Genomic DNA, 17,058 nt, shown 5'->3' on the forward strand with positions numbered 1-17,058 from the left:
ATTTTTGAAAACTATGTTATGTGAGGCAGGGGCATTTGGGAAAGTTCATGAGTGAAAAGGATGTGGATATGGATACTGGGAAACCAACGAGTTGAATTACAACAGACAACTTGCCAGCAATCATTACCCAGCATTCATCCCCTGTTCCTAATTGCACTCTATTTTCTTTGGGAAGTCTCTTATACAGCATTAAGCATTGTCTTGGTGTTTGGTGCTTCACTAAATTTTGGTGTCTGCCACACCACAGAAGCTAAGAAGATAGCTTCTTCCTCTAATTACCTTGGCTCCTTCCCATTTTCAACCTGGTTTTCAAGACTTTTTATACATCTGTGAGCTCCTAATGGACTTGCTATAAATTTCACTTTTTGCTTAAGGTAGTTAAGAGTCTATATCTATTCCTGAAAACAGTGCCCTTACTGATCCATCCACTGTGTGGTAGGCACTGTGCTAGGTGTCTTGTATACTTTGTCTCAACATTTCTCACTATCTACCAGCCTTATGGGAAAGACAGGCATGCAAGAGGCCAATTGCTAGTAAACAAGAACCACAGAACTTCTTCCTCTTGGCTAGTTATTTTAAATGGGGAGTGCAAGAACCATTATTACTGTAGGAATCAGGGTTGATCCTCACCAGCCAGGTAACAGGGAGGGGAAAGAAGCAGTTGGTAAGCTGTCTCCAACCTTTGCCCAGTGTTTTGAGGCAGAAAGAGAAAACCAACAACTCAATCTATCATCATAAGTAAAGCTGGTGATCTTTTCAACAAATGGTTCTGGGAAAACTGAGCATCCACATGTGAAAGTCTAAAGTTGATACCTTACATTTCACCACATACAAAAAACAACTAACAAATGAATCCAAAAATAAGAATCAAAGCCCTAAATTTAAGAGCTAAAATTGTATCACTCTTAGAATAAAGTATAGTGAAAATCTTCATGACCTTAGATTAGGCAATGATTTCCTAACTATGACACTAAAAGCACAGGCAAGAAAAAAAACAGATAAATTGGACTTTACCAAAATTAAAAACTTTGTGCATAAACTGATACTATCAAGAGTACAATGGAGGCCAGACATGGTGGTTCATTCCTATAATCCTAGCACTTTGGGAGGCTGAGGCAGGCAGACCGCTTGAGCTCAGGAGTTTGAGACCAGCCTGGGCAACATGGTGAAACCCCATCTCTACAAAAAGTAAAATTAGCCAGGCACGGTAGCATGTGCCAGTAGTCCCTGTTCTTTGAGAGGCTGAGGCAGAAGGATGGCTTGAGGCCAGGAGGTCGAGGCTACAGTGAGCTGTGATTACACCAGTGTACTCCAGCTTGGACAACAGAGCAAGACCTTGTCTGAAGAAAAAAAAAAGAAAAAGAGTACAAAGGCAATCCACAGAATGAAAGAAAATATTTGCACATCACGTAACTGATAAGGGATTAATATTCAGGATATATATGAAGAACTCATAACAATACACAAACAAAACCCCAATTCAATTCAAAAATGGGCAAAGAACTTAAATAGACATTTCCCCCAAAGAAGATATACAAATGGCCAATAATGAAAAGATGCTCGATATCATTAGTCATCTGGGAAATGCAAATCAAAACCACAATGAAATACCACTGCACACCCATTAGAATGGCTATTACTAAACAAGCAAAAAATAAGTGTTGACAAGAATGTGGAGAAACTGAAATCCTCATGTATTGCTGGTGGAAATGTAAACCAGTGCAGCCACTGTGGAAAAGAGTTAGGCAGTTACTCAGTAAGTTGGACGTAGAATTACCATATGACTTGGCAATTCCACTCCTAGATAGATACCTCAAAAAACTGAAAACATGCTCAAACTCATACACCAATGTTCATGGCACCATTATTCACAATAGTCAAAAGGTAGAAGAAACTCAAGAGTTCATCAATGTACAAATAAACAGATGTACAAAGGATGGAACAGATGCACATAGGATGGAATATTATTCTGCCATAAAAATTAATGAAATTCTTATACATGCTACAACATGGATAAACTTTGAAAACGTTATGCTAAGTGAAATAAGCCAGACACAAAAGACCAAATAGTATACAGCAGGTCCTTAAATAACACTGTCTTTTTCAATGTCATTTTGTTATAACATTGGTAAGAAAAAAATGGATTCCTTGGCTGGTGCCACTGCCTGCATGGATTGTCTCCAGGCCCTCCAGTTTACTCCTACCTCCCAAAGAAGCACACATTAGGTGAATGGGTGTGTCTACATGGTCTCAGTCTGGGTTAGTGCAGGTGTGTGTGCCCTGAGATGGGATGGCATCCTGTCCAGGGTCAGTTCCCACTTTGAGCCCTGAGCTGCTGGGAGAGGCTGTGGCCACTACAGCCCTGAACTGGAGTCACTGAGGATATCATTACCCTACTTGTTTTTATTAATCTTAAATGTATGTATAGCTGATATAGTTTGGCTGTGTCCCCACCCAAATCTCATCTTGCATTGTAGCTTCCATAATTCTCACTTGTTATGGGAAGGACCAGGTGGGAAGTAATTGAATCACAGGGGCAGGTCTTTTCCATGTTGTTCTCATGATAGTGAATAAGTCTCATGAGAGCTGATGGTTTTATAAAGGGGAGTTCCCCTGCACATGTTCTCTTGCCTACCACCATGGAGGACATGACTTTGCTACTCATTTGCCTTCTGCCATGATTGTGAGTCCTCCCCAGCCGTGTGGAACTGCGAGTCAATTAAACCTATTCCCTTTAAAAATTACCCAGTCTCAGGTATCTTTATGAGCAGCATGAGAACAGACTAATACAATAGCTCACAGTTATTTCAATTTGTAATAGTATTACTGTTCGGGGCCTTTATTTACAAGTTTGATGATGTTTTTGTGACCAGAAATATGCCATAGGATCTTAACTGTTATTTATATCAATTAGCCTATAGTATAACAGGTTTCTTTATATGTTGTTTTGCTGAAAGTCACAGTTTCCAAGAACCCGTCGATGACGTTAAGAAGACTTGCTGTATTATTCCATTTGCAGGGGATATGTAGACTCGGGAAATTCCTTGGGACAGAAAGTAGAATAGAGGTTACCAAGTTCTGAGGGTAGGGGAGAATATGGAGTTGCTTCACAGGTACAGTTTCTATTTGGGATGAAAAAGCTCTCTTTATAGATAGTGGTGATGGTTATACACATTGTGAATGTACTTAATGGCACTTAACTGTACATTTAAACATGGTTAAAATGGTAAATTTTGTTATGCATTCTTTACTACAATAAAAAACTATGTTAAAAAAAGATAAAGCTGATGCGATCTTCCTTGAGAAGCTAATTCGGGTGGCTAATGCTGATCAAAGATGTTTGGAAAAAAGGTCCCCCTACTGCCAGCTTTTATATATATACATTTTGTACAGGTTATTTTCAATTATGATGGGAGATCAATCTAGCAAATTTAAATTAATCTTCATTTTATACAATAATCCGTATCACTGATTTTTTTGTTTTGAGACAGAGGCTCACTTTATCACCCAAACTGGAGTGCAGTGGCGTGAACATAGTTCACTGCAGCCTCAACATCCTGGGTGCAAGTAATCTACCCACCTCAGCTTCCCAAGTAACTGGGACTACAGGTGTGTGCCACCAGCCTGGCTCATTTTTGTATTTTTTGTAGAGACAGAATTTTGCCATGTTTCCCAGTCTGGTCTCAAATGCCTGGGCTCAAGCCATCTGCCTGCGGCAGCCTCCCAAAGTGCTGGGATTAGAGGCGTGAGCCACTACGCCTGGCCCACTTACTTTTTGTCTTTCCCATGCATCACAAGAAAATGATTGGAAATACTGTCACCAAATTTGGAAGTTTAAGGTAGTCAAACTTAAAATATAGGCTCTGTGGCAAACATAAAATCCACAATCTACTGTGGTGGTACCAGAAGCACTTCAGAGATAAGGAGTCATCATCTAGAGATGAACCCAAGGCTTGTGCCTCGGCTGATGCACAGCTGAATGCAGTAGATACAGCCAAGTTCCCCAGATGAACTGCCTGCCAAGTCTAAAGGCAGAAATTCTGAACTGCAGGTGTGGGTGGCAATGAGGCCTTGACAGGAGCAGCTTAGGCTGTAGCATGTTTCAGGGTTAGTGACAGCAGGGGTTTATTTAAGATTGGTTAATAATTCTCCCCAGCAGCTTTGGGTCGGAGCTGGAGCGGTAGCAAGATGAAGCATCTAGTAGGGAGCAGAGCCCGCTGGAATGGGTTTGGTTTTTGGTGCTTACCGCTTATATTCAGAGAATTTCTACTCCAGACTTACAGTCAGCAAGGAGACATCACTGTTTTACCTCACGTCCTAGCCACAACTGGTGTAGGTTACTGTTTTAGAATGGAAGAAAGGAGAGCACATGGGGTGGAGGGAAGCTTTCTGATAAAACTAAGGGTTTGGCAATGTTTTTGTCCAAATTACCATATTCTGAATGAATGGACTTTGTGTAACAGCTTCAGAAGTGGCTCAAAAATAGGCACACAGACATCTTACAATAGTTTCATCAGAAATAAATTACTGATAAATCGGAGGAATTGCTTTACAATGTTTTAAAAATTATAAAATGTCCATTGTGAAAAACTTGAAAAACAGGGAATATGACAAACTACCAAGTTCTTGAATGTTTTTTGCTCTAATTCCACCTTCTGAACATTAATGTTGTTTTGGAGGATGGGAGAATGGTGGTAGCGTGCAGCAGCAGCACTGAAGCAAGAGCAAACAGGAAGCCTCAAACAGCCTTATGTGGCCCCAGTCTCTGCTCCCACGCACGCTCTCAAAGTGCACCGTTAAAATTAAACCACTTCTCCTGGCACATGCTGGCCAGATGCTAGCCAGGCCAGCTACATGGTACTCAGCTATGGTAATGAAGAATGTTTCCTACTGTGGACTTACAGGTCTGTCAGGACCACTGCCAAGTCTCTCTACAGCCCAGAACACTCCACTCAGGTGAATTTTCCTGACTGGACAATCAGCCAAAATCATTTAAAGGCTGCTACGTTGGGGGCATCACTGTACGGGGTGAGAGAACAACTTCTCCATGTATTATTAAAATGCCACTGGAGAGTAAAGCTGATTTGAGATAAGCAGCGTTTTTCATAACTGGGATGCCTACAAACAGTGACAGCTCTTTTCAAAAAGCAAAGGACATAAAAAGCAGGCTTTTTCTTAGGGATACACTTTATCTAAACCTCTCTCTTGACCCCCTTAGGGAATCTAAGTGCAGAAAGTTCCTGGCAAGAACACTATCATCACTGGCCTCTGCTGCCTTCTCTACGTAATGCATACCTGTTTCCTATGCTGGAAAATTCTTTCTACTTAGCTCTGCCTATGCAAATTTAACCTTACCTTTAAAGCCGGGTGTTCCCACTCCCCCACAAATGCAGGAACATGAACCTCCTCCTAATTATGAGTCCTTATAATGAGACCATTTCATGTGGTCCCAGCCTCTCTGCTACCAGCACTCATCTCAAATAGCCCAGTTCAAATAAGACTATGTCTCCTGGCAAAAATAGAATGCCAATCTCATCTTCTATAGACACACACAGATGCACAATCTTCTTCAGTCATCAAATACACATTGAACACCACAGTAGAGACTAGGCTTGTTCACAAATATTTTGATTTGTTCTTTCAGGCCCTCCTGAACTGCCAATGTGACTTGCTTTGGCCAATGAAACAATTCAGGTAGGGGGAACAGCTAGAGCCAAGTGCCTGTAAGACCCTAGGGCTTGAGTGGGACAGGCCTGTTCTGAGGTCAGCCATAAGACCAGTACATCAAAAGCAGACTGAGGAAGGTGAGTTCAAGAGGTCACAGGGACCAGATAAGATACGGGGCTTTGCAGGCCACTATAAGGACGCTGGCTTTCTCTGAGTGGCAGGGATTTGAACAGAGGAATGACATGATCTGAGCAGGCACAGGGAGGATGCAGGGATTCACTGAGGATGAGGGGAGGGGTAATTTTCAGCTGAACCTTCCAACTTAACCTTCACTGCCAAAGGATGTTTAAAGCTTCCCAGGTCACTCTACCTTGCTGGCAGGTTGAGAACCACTACTTCAGAGAAGTCAGGGAACTGATAACAGAAGGGAAATCTGCAATCCTTTATTTTAAACCTAGTTTTAATCGCTTTGCTAATCAAACCTATGACAGTTGACAATCAAAGCTGCATTATTTCCTCCTCCCCCTAACTCACCCCCTCTGGAGGGGAGAGTTAAAAACATAATGGGGGAATGGGGGGTGGGGAAGAGACATGACTAATTTTCCAAGCATTAGAGACTGCTATAAAACATAAGGATGATTTATAAGGTGGCTAATTTCATAAAAATATGATTTTCCTAACTTTTAGAAAACATACCTTCTTTTTCACTTTTAACAACACTTCTTTCTTGCCCTTAGTATTTATCTCCTTTTCTTCCCCTCTTCCACCTTCCCTTTTCCTCTTCCTCCCTTGCCAAGCAGAAAAATGCCAACTTCATTAAATGACTTTGAGTTAAAGTCGAAGAAAATCACATATTCTAAGATTAAAAAGTACATTTTCACATATTCAAATTTTTATACCCAAAGGATTTTTGAACAAAAGTGACATTCAGTCCAAGAAACTAAAATATCAAAGATGGTTCCAAGAGATTCAGAGAACCGACCACATGATCTTCAAAAATTGCTACTGTATTCTTCCTTATCTCAAATTATGGAGACTTGCCCTCCAGGAAGTTTCCTTCTTGGAACCCTGCTCCTCTTGGGATGAAGCTTTTACTGACACTGCGGTCCTGTCAGATGCCAAATCCATCTGGTCGTGAAGCAGGGAAACCTCTGAAGGTCAAGTTGAACCAGTAACACTACTGACAGTCACTGTAGAGTTGACCTTGAACAAGGATATTTATACATGCATATGTAATACACTTAAAACCAGACTGTCATTCAACAGTCTGGCTTATTTGATATGTTGCAAAAATCAGGACAGAGCACATGGCAAACAAATCCTTTATGAAATTCGAGGAGGCAGAATTTTATGACTTACTTTCCTAAGAGTACTTACAGAAGCCCTAAAACAGAATGTGGCCTGGGGACCTATACATTTAAAACAAAAAGAAAGAAGGCAACAACAAAAAGCAAGCATCCTGATTTCAGACGTGAAAGTAAATTCTAAGGAAGGATACCCAGGGAGTTTCTTTTCTGTGATCTAGGAACAAAAACAGTTTCACTGGCCTTACCAAATGCTAAGACTGCTTTCATTTTATTTAGGATCATTGCAGCAGGATATGTCTGTTAAAATACATCAGGAAAGGTGAACAGTTATAAAAGTCAAACTTATACCAAGTGCATGAAGACTTATTTGCTATGCCTAATAAGTTTAAAAAGCCACTTATGTGCCTCCACTGTATCCAATTACTAGAAAATTTTTTTGTTAGGACTGTTCTGGAAACTTTTAGTTAAAAAACCCTTTCAGCATTGTTAGTAGGCAGTTAAAAGTTCAATGGCTAAAATAATTGAGAATAGCTCTGCTCTTATGATTTACAGTGAATCTTCACAAAAATATTTTCGTTAAATATTAATAGAATCAAATATACATTCAAGACTGTCACATAGAATTAGAAGAACAATCCCTGAATGGTTTCAGTATGCTAATGTAAGGTACACATCTAATCCCTTTGACCCAGAACAGTTACACTCTTCTAGCAAATGCTTTGATTTTAATACTAGATAATTTTTAGCTGTTACCAAGACAAACACAAATAGTAAAATAAAATACAAAAAATATATTTAGAAAAGGTGCAGCATGGCCATAGCCTAAGTCAGAGTTTGAGTTGACACCGAGAACAAAGTTAGAGCCCTCAGTCACCTTTAACAAAGACTGCACTTTAAAGAACAATTATTTTCAGAGAGTTACTCACTGATGTCTCCAAGTCACAGACTAAATTGGATCCACATGTCAACACCCCAATAAAATATTAGAAGGAACTCTCTACTCACCTCAATTACGTAATTCAAAATAAATCCTTAAAATCATTTCCCCCATCTTTAGTCTTTATTATATTCCTCCCTGAACACTTAAATTCAGCAACCTTTCCTTTCCCAGTCACTGCTGGAATAACATTTCTCATACTGATGTTGACCTAATGCTAGAGCATCTGTACACATTTGATTTGTGTATTTTCAAGCCTCACATTTGGAAATTTGTCCAATTATACACAGCTTTTCTTTAAATGTCTCATCCAGTTCTTAAAAGACTTAAAATAATGAGAGAAGTACCAAATACTGACTTGCAATCTGATCATTCAAGAATAACAATTTCAGAAACAAATTAAATTAGATAAAACTGCCATTTTTGTAGATCAAAAATCAAAATATTGTAAATACTGCTAGTTCATATTGATTTCTGGAAAAACTTTCGTGTAGCTATAGAGAAGTGCTTTGGTATGGAAGACACAAGCCTGTATCTAAACTATCACAGAAACACGTTGAATGTTTAGCTAATTCACTATTCAGGCACTCTGAATCACCTTAGATAGGGTATCAGAAGAAATACATACAACGCTCATGTAAACAACAGGCAGCCAGAAGAGCAAAATCTTTTACCAACATCTGGTAAGTTGTTGGTTTTGTGGCAAGTAAGCAAAGTTCTATAGAGGGCATGCAAACCAATTTCCCAGCGTAATTCATTAAAAAATATAGTACTTTTCAACTATAATAAAATTGGACTTGATGGGAAGTTTAATCTGAGCTATTAAGTGATGGGAAATTTAATTTGAACTATTAATTGATAAAAAGGAAAAAGAGAAGGGCACTCCACTAAAAGTTTCTCAGTAATAAATTAAGAAAAAAGAAATAAAACAACTTAAAGTAGCTTCGACATTCAAAAGAAAAGCTCCAAAGCAGGGTGAAGGGGGAACCCAAACCTAAAAAAACCCATGAACAAAACTGAATGATACAATTTGACGAGTGAAGAGGTTCCATTTACATATAAATCAAATAAAACCTTATTTGCCTTACTTAACCTTACTCAGTTCTAAGACGTTTTACCTTTGGTTATGAAGCTTCATTACTGTTCTATTACACATTTTACAATAAAAAAAATGAGCTCTTGTGGCTCACAGAATTTCACTTTAATTAACAGTTCAACTCTAAAAATTCTCTAATTATAGAAGCCATGACTAGAATCAATTAAACCGGTAGGTCACTTTCAGACACGAACACAGGATATAATATAGCCAATGATCAGAACTGGCAGAGGAAATAAACACCTCTTTTCTGCATCCTAAAAACACACACATTAAAGTGCCATTTTGAAGCAGGCACTATACCACAGATACTAGGTGAGGAAGTCCTTTCCCAGACCACTCTCAATTCCCAATTTCAACTCTTCAAGGGAGTAATCATCTATTAGAAGACAGACAAATGGGAATGTTCTTACCAAAAATAAATTACTCTGGCTTCTTTATTTCTAGAATGTTTCATGACAACTAACCATCAACTGAAACTTTCTGGCTTTCAGTAAACTTCCTAAAATCAGGAAGGAACAAATCTAGTTCAAATTCTATCAGATTTACCTCTCAGTTGAAAAAAAATCTTTTAAGGTCTTCCAATAGCTAATTTCAAATTTTCCAGGTTTCTTAGAATAAAAATGCTGCTTGCAATATTAAACAACCATAAATACACACACATTATGCAATTGCCTGTTTATTTAGTGGCACCAGTTTTGCAAACTAGAAATTATTTCTACTTTTCATCTAACATACAATCTGCAACCATTAGCAGGCTGAATGCAATTTTTCAATGAACTTGAAAATAAACAGTACATTCTTAAAGTTAGAACTGAATTCACATATTTTCTTTGGACCAGGAAATAATACATAATACAAAATATACATTTATGGAATTTCTTTAAAAGTGTGGATCACATAAACTGCAAAGTGGGTGAGTTGCTATGAAGAATTTTGTTACACACTGTAGTTAAGAAAAATATTTCTGCAATTATATTAGTCTTAACATTTATAGAGTTTAAAAAATGAATCTCTATATAATGCAACATGCTTTTAACATGTACATGTCTCTCCACTCATAACGTTTATACAAATTAAGTGATATAACTCATTTCAAGAGTGAAATCAATCAGTATTGGGGCATATCACTACAAACAAGGTACTTTCCTGCAGATATGCTATTTAGTCAAGGGATAACCAGGTAAGACAATGGTTTCTGTGTTCCAGAAGTCCCACAAATGGCAATAAGCTGTAATTAAACATCTGATTTTGGCAACAAATGCAAAATTCTGTTTGTTACATTGTACTTAACTATATTTTAGGAATCTCATTAACTCTGTGCATTGGTGGCGGTTGTCTGTGTTGGATGTTATTTTAACATCCTGAATTAGTACGTAAATAACCTAATTCCTTAGAATATGAAATGAATTAAACATTTAATGAATTCTAATACTAGAAAGCTCAAAACCTTAAAACCTGGAGATCTGACAGGTAAATGTATTACTTGTTAACATAGTATATCTGCACTATGAAGGCCAAAAATGTTCCAGATACATTCAATTTCTGTTTTCTCTCTTTCCTATTGAATTTCTAAAGTGGCAAATCTTAGAGAAAGACATTAATCTCCAAAACTTCTGAATACTATGTTTTTTTCACCTTTTAATCACTCTCCCCCCAAATATAGTATTTTTTAAAAAGTGTATTTTAATGTCAGATTCTAGCCAGGCCCTCCATCTACCTCTAGAGTGAAACAATTCCTTAAAATACACTCAAGTTATTTTCATGCCCTTGAAATATATTTTTGGGCTTTGCAGGAAAAGGGATGATGCCCTACTGTACTTTAGAATGGGCTCTTAACCATGGGGTCCATGAACCACTACAATATTGTAAACTTTAGTGAGATATGTATGTTATATATGCATTTTCCTGGGTAAAGGAGTCCCTAGGATTCATCAGTCTCACAAGGCCTGGTGACCCCAAAAGAAGCATTGCTAAAATGATTTTGTGTCATTCACTGTACCTAATTAGGATATAACTAATTTTGTTCCGCAGCTACCCAATCTCTTACATCAATCTAACTTACTTTAGATAATACCATACAAATGCACGTTACTAAATAGTCTTACACTGGATCAGGAGGACTATATAAAAGAAAAACTCTAAACAATTTTTCTAAACATTTAGTTTAATGAGAAAACCATTAGTTGAAAACTGGGTTTTGGAGCAATGAAAAGAAATGAAGGGTTAGGTTTTCTAGTGAAGAAACATTGTATTAATTCTTCTCAGTTGTTTCTATGACGAAGAATCAGTAACTCTTATTAATTTCCTTGCTGGAAAAATCAAATTTTCTGAAGCAGCAAAGGTTGATTCTTGTTGGTTTATGTGACACAATCGTTCTTATAAATTTACAGCCAGGTACAAGGAAGACTTTCCTATGGCTTTTAAAACAATTAAGAGTAATCCTTCCCTAGCTATCCCACTGCCATTTCCCCATTCCTCCATCTCCCAAGTTTTCTCATTTTCAGCCCGGTTTAACACAATATTAGCTGGCCTTGATGAAGTAACACACTAAGCTTTCTTGCTCAAGAAAATGGAATTGTCCTGTTTCTGTTTGAAAAAAAGAGAAAACACCAAGAGGAAAGTAGAGGAAACGAGGGCAATATTTCGTGCAGGATAAGGAAGAAAAAAAGTCAACATTATCAACTTAAACAATCCTTTTTCTCCATCTCATAAAAATATAAGTTGTCAACTGCAATTTCAATACCATTATAAGTTTTTCTAATTAGCACTCCTATCTGCTAGTAATATAAATAGGAAAACAGTGAGAGCAGAAGCCACTATCTTAATATACAGAACAACTGAAAGGGAAAGAACCTGTGAACAAAATTACAAAATGTTCATTTGACAATGAACTGGAACCAATGCCTCTCATCATTTCTATTGAGCGTTTGACTATCAGTAATAACTAACATTTAACTGAGACTTATTATTTTGATCAACAAAACAATACAGTATTATACATTTTGAAAATGTATTCTTAAATATTTCAAGCATATTCCAAGGTAATATACAATTTAAAACATATATAAACCAAAACACATGGCACATAATTGAAGGAAGTAACACCAAATTAGGCTTCTAAAATTTTGAACTCTTAAGAAGGCTTCCTAATGCCTAAAAGAAAAACTAGAAGACTAGATACTGAAAAAATGGTAATCTCACTAGCAGTATCTGTGAGCAAAAGTATATAAAACTCTTTAAGGTCCCTTAGAAGAAAAACCTCAAATGAGAAACAATTATATACTAAGATATTTACACATATTTTCTAATACGAAATCCTAATACTGTACAAACAGCCAAGTTTGAACTAAAAGTATATACCATGAAATTCAAAATTAAAATAAAATAAAAAATGGAGAAAAAAAGCAGTACCCAATTTCATCAGTTCTTTCAGAAATCACAAGTTGAACTCCAAATGAGTTTGTCCGGTAAAGATGGGCAGTGAAATTATTTTAAAATATTAAAACATAGTAATAATTTGGCTAAAATTTGACATTAACACTGGCAGTGTGTTACAAAAACACAGAGTTCTACCTAAGATAAATTTAGCTAGAGATATTTACATTTTTAAATGCCTTAAACTCAAACCCCACCTACATTTCCATGGCTGGAGAATTTTCAGAAATCTATTACCTATTCCTCTGAGTTACTGCTGTCAGCAGAAGAATAAAGGCCATTCGATAAATGCAATCAAGCATACTGAATGGGCTTAAGCCTCTTCAATCCAATTTTATTCTTATGCTAAGCAAAATTTTCTTCTGAATGATTTTTAACTTTGGAGAGAAGAAAATAAACTGGAGAAGAGTTTTCAGGTGAGTAAAAGAAGTTTATAAACAAGCTCTTTAGGGCAGGGGCCTGCCTTGATTAGCTAAGTACCTGGTAGATAACGGGTGGGCAATAGTTTTTTTTTTTGATGAGTGATCCAGTTATAATACTAACATACACTAGATTATAAATTGTCCAAATGTAAAGTTGAAGCCAAGGATCTACTCATTTCTTTACAGTCCCAAGGTGCTTAGCCTAGAACAGTGTTTTACCGATAATACTCGAAACATTTTGTAAAAAAAACTGAGTTATTAGCTGGGTTAATATATGGTCATATGAATGATCACTAAAAGTACTGCTGTAATTCAGATTACTTGAATTACATAACTAATTTATTACTTAATCCAAATTTCTTAATGTTGAGATTAGTATAAAAAACTAAGTGGCTAGAGCAGTTGCATTAAGTACTCTAGAAGCAAGTTAATGCACTATAAAGTAAGTGTTTGAGATACTTCCAAAGCTGAATTAAGTATCACTTTGATTTTTTTAAAGTAAGCGCTCATATTGATAACTGCTTCTATTGTCTATAAAAGTATATTCCCAAGAAAGTGGAAATTAGGAGATTCTACCCTGTTAAAACAATGAAAGAAAGGTCAGTGAAATTTTTTAATATTAGGGTAAAACAAAGCCTGCTATACAAAATGTTATTTCCTATTCATAGCAGCAAATAAGACATTTAAGTGATAAAAGTATATTTTGAGTACTACATTATCATCACACAAGAACTTTTTCCCTCCAAAGAACAGAACACATCAAACATTTTTGAGGCATTGCCCTGAGATGCTAATTAGCACAAAAAAAGGGGATGAGGGTGAAGAATTTAAGTGGTACAAGAATGAAGTGCACAGTAGAGGTGCAAAAGTGCCTTTAAAACGTACTGTTGGTTTCCCCCACTATTACCTCCAGGAATCAGGAACAGTCTGCTGTTATAATGTATACTTCCTTCCTGTATTTTTATAGTAAAAAAATTATTAGTATGGCAGTGCTGATTCATGTGGAAAAGATTTAGTCTTCTGAGATCACTCAAATACAGTTCTCTCTTGTTTCCAAGCCTAATTTCAATACTAATAATTTTGACAGGAATATTTTAATTTTCTCTTGTTTAAAGACTCAAAACAAAAAAAGGTCATAAATATGCTGTTATGGTTTGAAATATAGCTTTCCATCACATACTCTTACTTGTGATTTAAGTTGTGCATCTCAAAAGATTATACAGTCCAGTTCAAAGTTTTGCAATTTCTGGAACTAAAACTGTCTACTTAAAATATTAAGGAACTGGCTTGTTATAATAGGGATTTAGCTTTCAGTACCAGTATGTCTGGTAATTAAGTCTATAATACAAGCACTGGTATTCATTAAATGCACATTTAGATACTTGCAAAGCCATAACTTAGAACATTATCATACTTCGCACTCTACCACAGATTTAGACATTAAGTATTTATTGTAAGTATGGAATTGGTTCTGTAATTTCAACTGATACGAATTCCTAAATATAAATAGTACTTCAGTTTTTCTTCATTCATGCTGGAATAAGATATAAATTAAATACAATTAAGTTACATTTAATCACCTCACAAAATAAGAGGGATAATGAAAAAATTTTGCTGGTATTTAACTACTTAAATCTGAGACATTTCACATTACTTTCCCCACTACTCCCCTAACTTTACATTAATTTTAAGGCTATATATACAAATATGTATATTTCCAAGTTAGGGAAAAAACAAATATAACAAAATGGACTATACTGGTTTTTATACACAAAGTTTTGATTTTGTATTCAATGTTGTATTTTAGTCTTACATTTTAATAGTTTTCTAGTGGGAATCTGCCTACTGAATGATTACATGGTGATAAATACAATATTCAACCTAAAGAGACAAAAATACAGAAGGGCACGGAACAGTAATCTTTTCAATGTGACAGATTTTAAAACTTACTTTCACATGCTTAATCAGAGGAATTTAAGCCTAAATTAAATTAGGTTATTTTTACATCTACAATTCCTTAAGCTTTGAAAGTTATTTGTAAAGGCCAACGGCTAAATATTATCAACATGCTATATTTCAAATCACAAATACATCTTAACCACTTGGATTCTAAAGACATGGGCCAATTAAAAATCACGGGCAAACACACACAAACACACACACACACCCCCCTACCATAGAGTGTTAGATTGTCAAACTTTGACAATTATTTTAATTAAACTGAGGCAAATCCAAGCTGATACACATCTTAATGAAAAATAAGCAGCCTGAAAGAAACTATATAAAAAATAGATTAAGGTACAACCAAGAATTAAATCTTTTAGTCTTTCTAATGGAAGGAAACACTTTCATCTATGCCTTGAGTAACAGTGTTGTCCAATTAAAAGAGACTAACATCTTTCCCTATGAGAAACGTCTCATTACAATGCACAGTGTTTTAAAAGGCCGGGGTAAAAGAGGAATTACACATACATGATTAAATTTCTTGTTTGTTAAATCAAGCTTTATTGATAAAATGGAATTCAGAATATCTTACTAGGAACAGCAGCAGGCCCAGCCAATCATGATAGTAAAAATGTGGCAGTTTCCTACTATATGTAGGAAGCTGCTGCTTATCAATTAGTAATTAAATGTAAGGACTTGTAAAAGAGGTGCAAAGAAACAAGGCATTTAGCCCCAAGATTGAGATTCTTATGAATACACTGTATTATTACCTGCAATACTCATGGAAACAACGAAGGAACATCCTGAAAGACAGTTAAATGAAGGGACTGGCTTTATCAACAATGCCAACTCCCCTACCAAGAACATTTAAGATAGTTTTCAATAACTCCTTGGATGTTCAGCTTTGTAAGATTTTGAGATTATTTTCCATAATCATCTGCACATTTGAACGTCTAGCTGACATGGCTGCTGCTCTCCCTGTTCCAACCCCAAGTCCAAACACAACATGACTTGAAACGGCTATATATCTGTTGCATCACACAATAAGCCAAACATTTCTTGTAACTTTGATAGTGATTTAAAGCAGTTCATAATTAAATATGAGCATTTTGTACAAGGACAATTACACTTTACAAAAAAACAAAATCATACAACAAAAATTGCTGGAGTCTGATTTACAACATGAATTATGGTTTGAAATCACGTTTACATAAGTCTCAAATTTACAAAAAAAAAAATCAGTTCTGGGCTAGCTGTTGTACTGCTGAAGTTCTCTGATGTAATCATTCTCACCCATGTCATATCCCCTTCCTTAAAGTTGAGGATGGATGTTAAAAGGTTCAACAAAGTTGAGCTGTACTCTCCTTTGGAGGTGAAGGTAAACTCCATGACTAGATGAGCAGTTTTACCACATATCATCTGTTGATGTAGAGTCCTTTATAAAAGGAAGCAAAACAAGAACAATGTTAAAATTTAGCAGTGCCAAAATACACCATACTTTCTAGATAATGGAGAAAGATAATGTTCTGTAAAGATGACTTTTAGAAAATAAATGTTTTTAAAAGTATATATGTGTATATATGAAATATCAATGTTTAATCTGTTCAAATAATTGTTAATCCTTTGTTTTGTTTTTGGAAAATATTTGAAATATGGTTTTATGGTGAGGCTGACCAAATTTATTATTACTAAATCAATAAATATATTAAAAAGAATTTTTTCTTTAATGAAATCCAATACAGTTTTAGAATACCACTTTTACAAACCTTTATCGCATCAGAAAAGATTAAGAACTCAAGTAAGATGAGATGTGAAGAAGCTTCATAATGCAATACATAAAATATTTCAGAGCTGTGCCCACATGATTTTTAAGTCATCACTTTTCTATAAACATCATACAACAGAATTGCAATGGAACACTTAACTGGAGAGTATGGCATTCTAATATCTATTTATGCAAACAATTCTGTAATATTTAAGTGAAGTGTATACTTCGGGATTCCTGACAAAGGTAATTCCAACCATATAAACTATTTAGTGGAGACAAACATTCTGAAGTTCTGCTGCAGCTGCTTACAAAACTCAGAATAAGACAAGATTCTGAGTAGAGACAGTCCCAACTTCGAAAAAAAAAAAAAAACCATTTAGTGGAGGCAAACCTTCTGAAGTTGACTGCTTGTAAAGACTTAAAAAATCCAGAATAATTCAAAAGGACTTTCTTCTTTTTTTGAGAGAGGTGGCCACTCA

General features: G+C 36.0%; 1 protein-coding gene across 6 annotated transcripts in view; it reads right to left on the reverse strand.

Annotated features, from left to right (window-relative positions):
• Positions 1–6,975: 6,975 nt before the first annotated feature.
• PPM1A (protein phosphatase, Mg2+/Mn2+ dependent 1A) overlaps positions 6,976–17,058 on the reverse strand; it is a 55,237-nt gene continuing 45,154 nt past the window's right edge. For all 6 annotated transcript variants that reach the window (XM_003901886.5, XM_021941276.2, XM_009211660.4 and 3 more), the window contains one exon: positions 6,976–16,246. In XM_003901886.5, the coding sequence (XP_003901935.1) occupies positions 16,217–16,246 (30 nt within the window). In that variant the 3' untranslated portion in view covers positions 6,976–16,216. The remainder of the gene's footprint in view (positions 16,247–17,058) is intronic.

The sequence above is a fragment of the Papio anubis genome, chromosome 7 (assembly GCF_008728515.1).
Source record: "Papio anubis isolate 15944 chromosome 7, Panubis1.0, whole genome shotgun sequence".
NCBI classification, from domain to species: domain Eukaryota; kingdom Metazoa; phylum Chordata; class Mammalia; order Primates; family Cercopithecidae; genus Papio; species Papio anubis.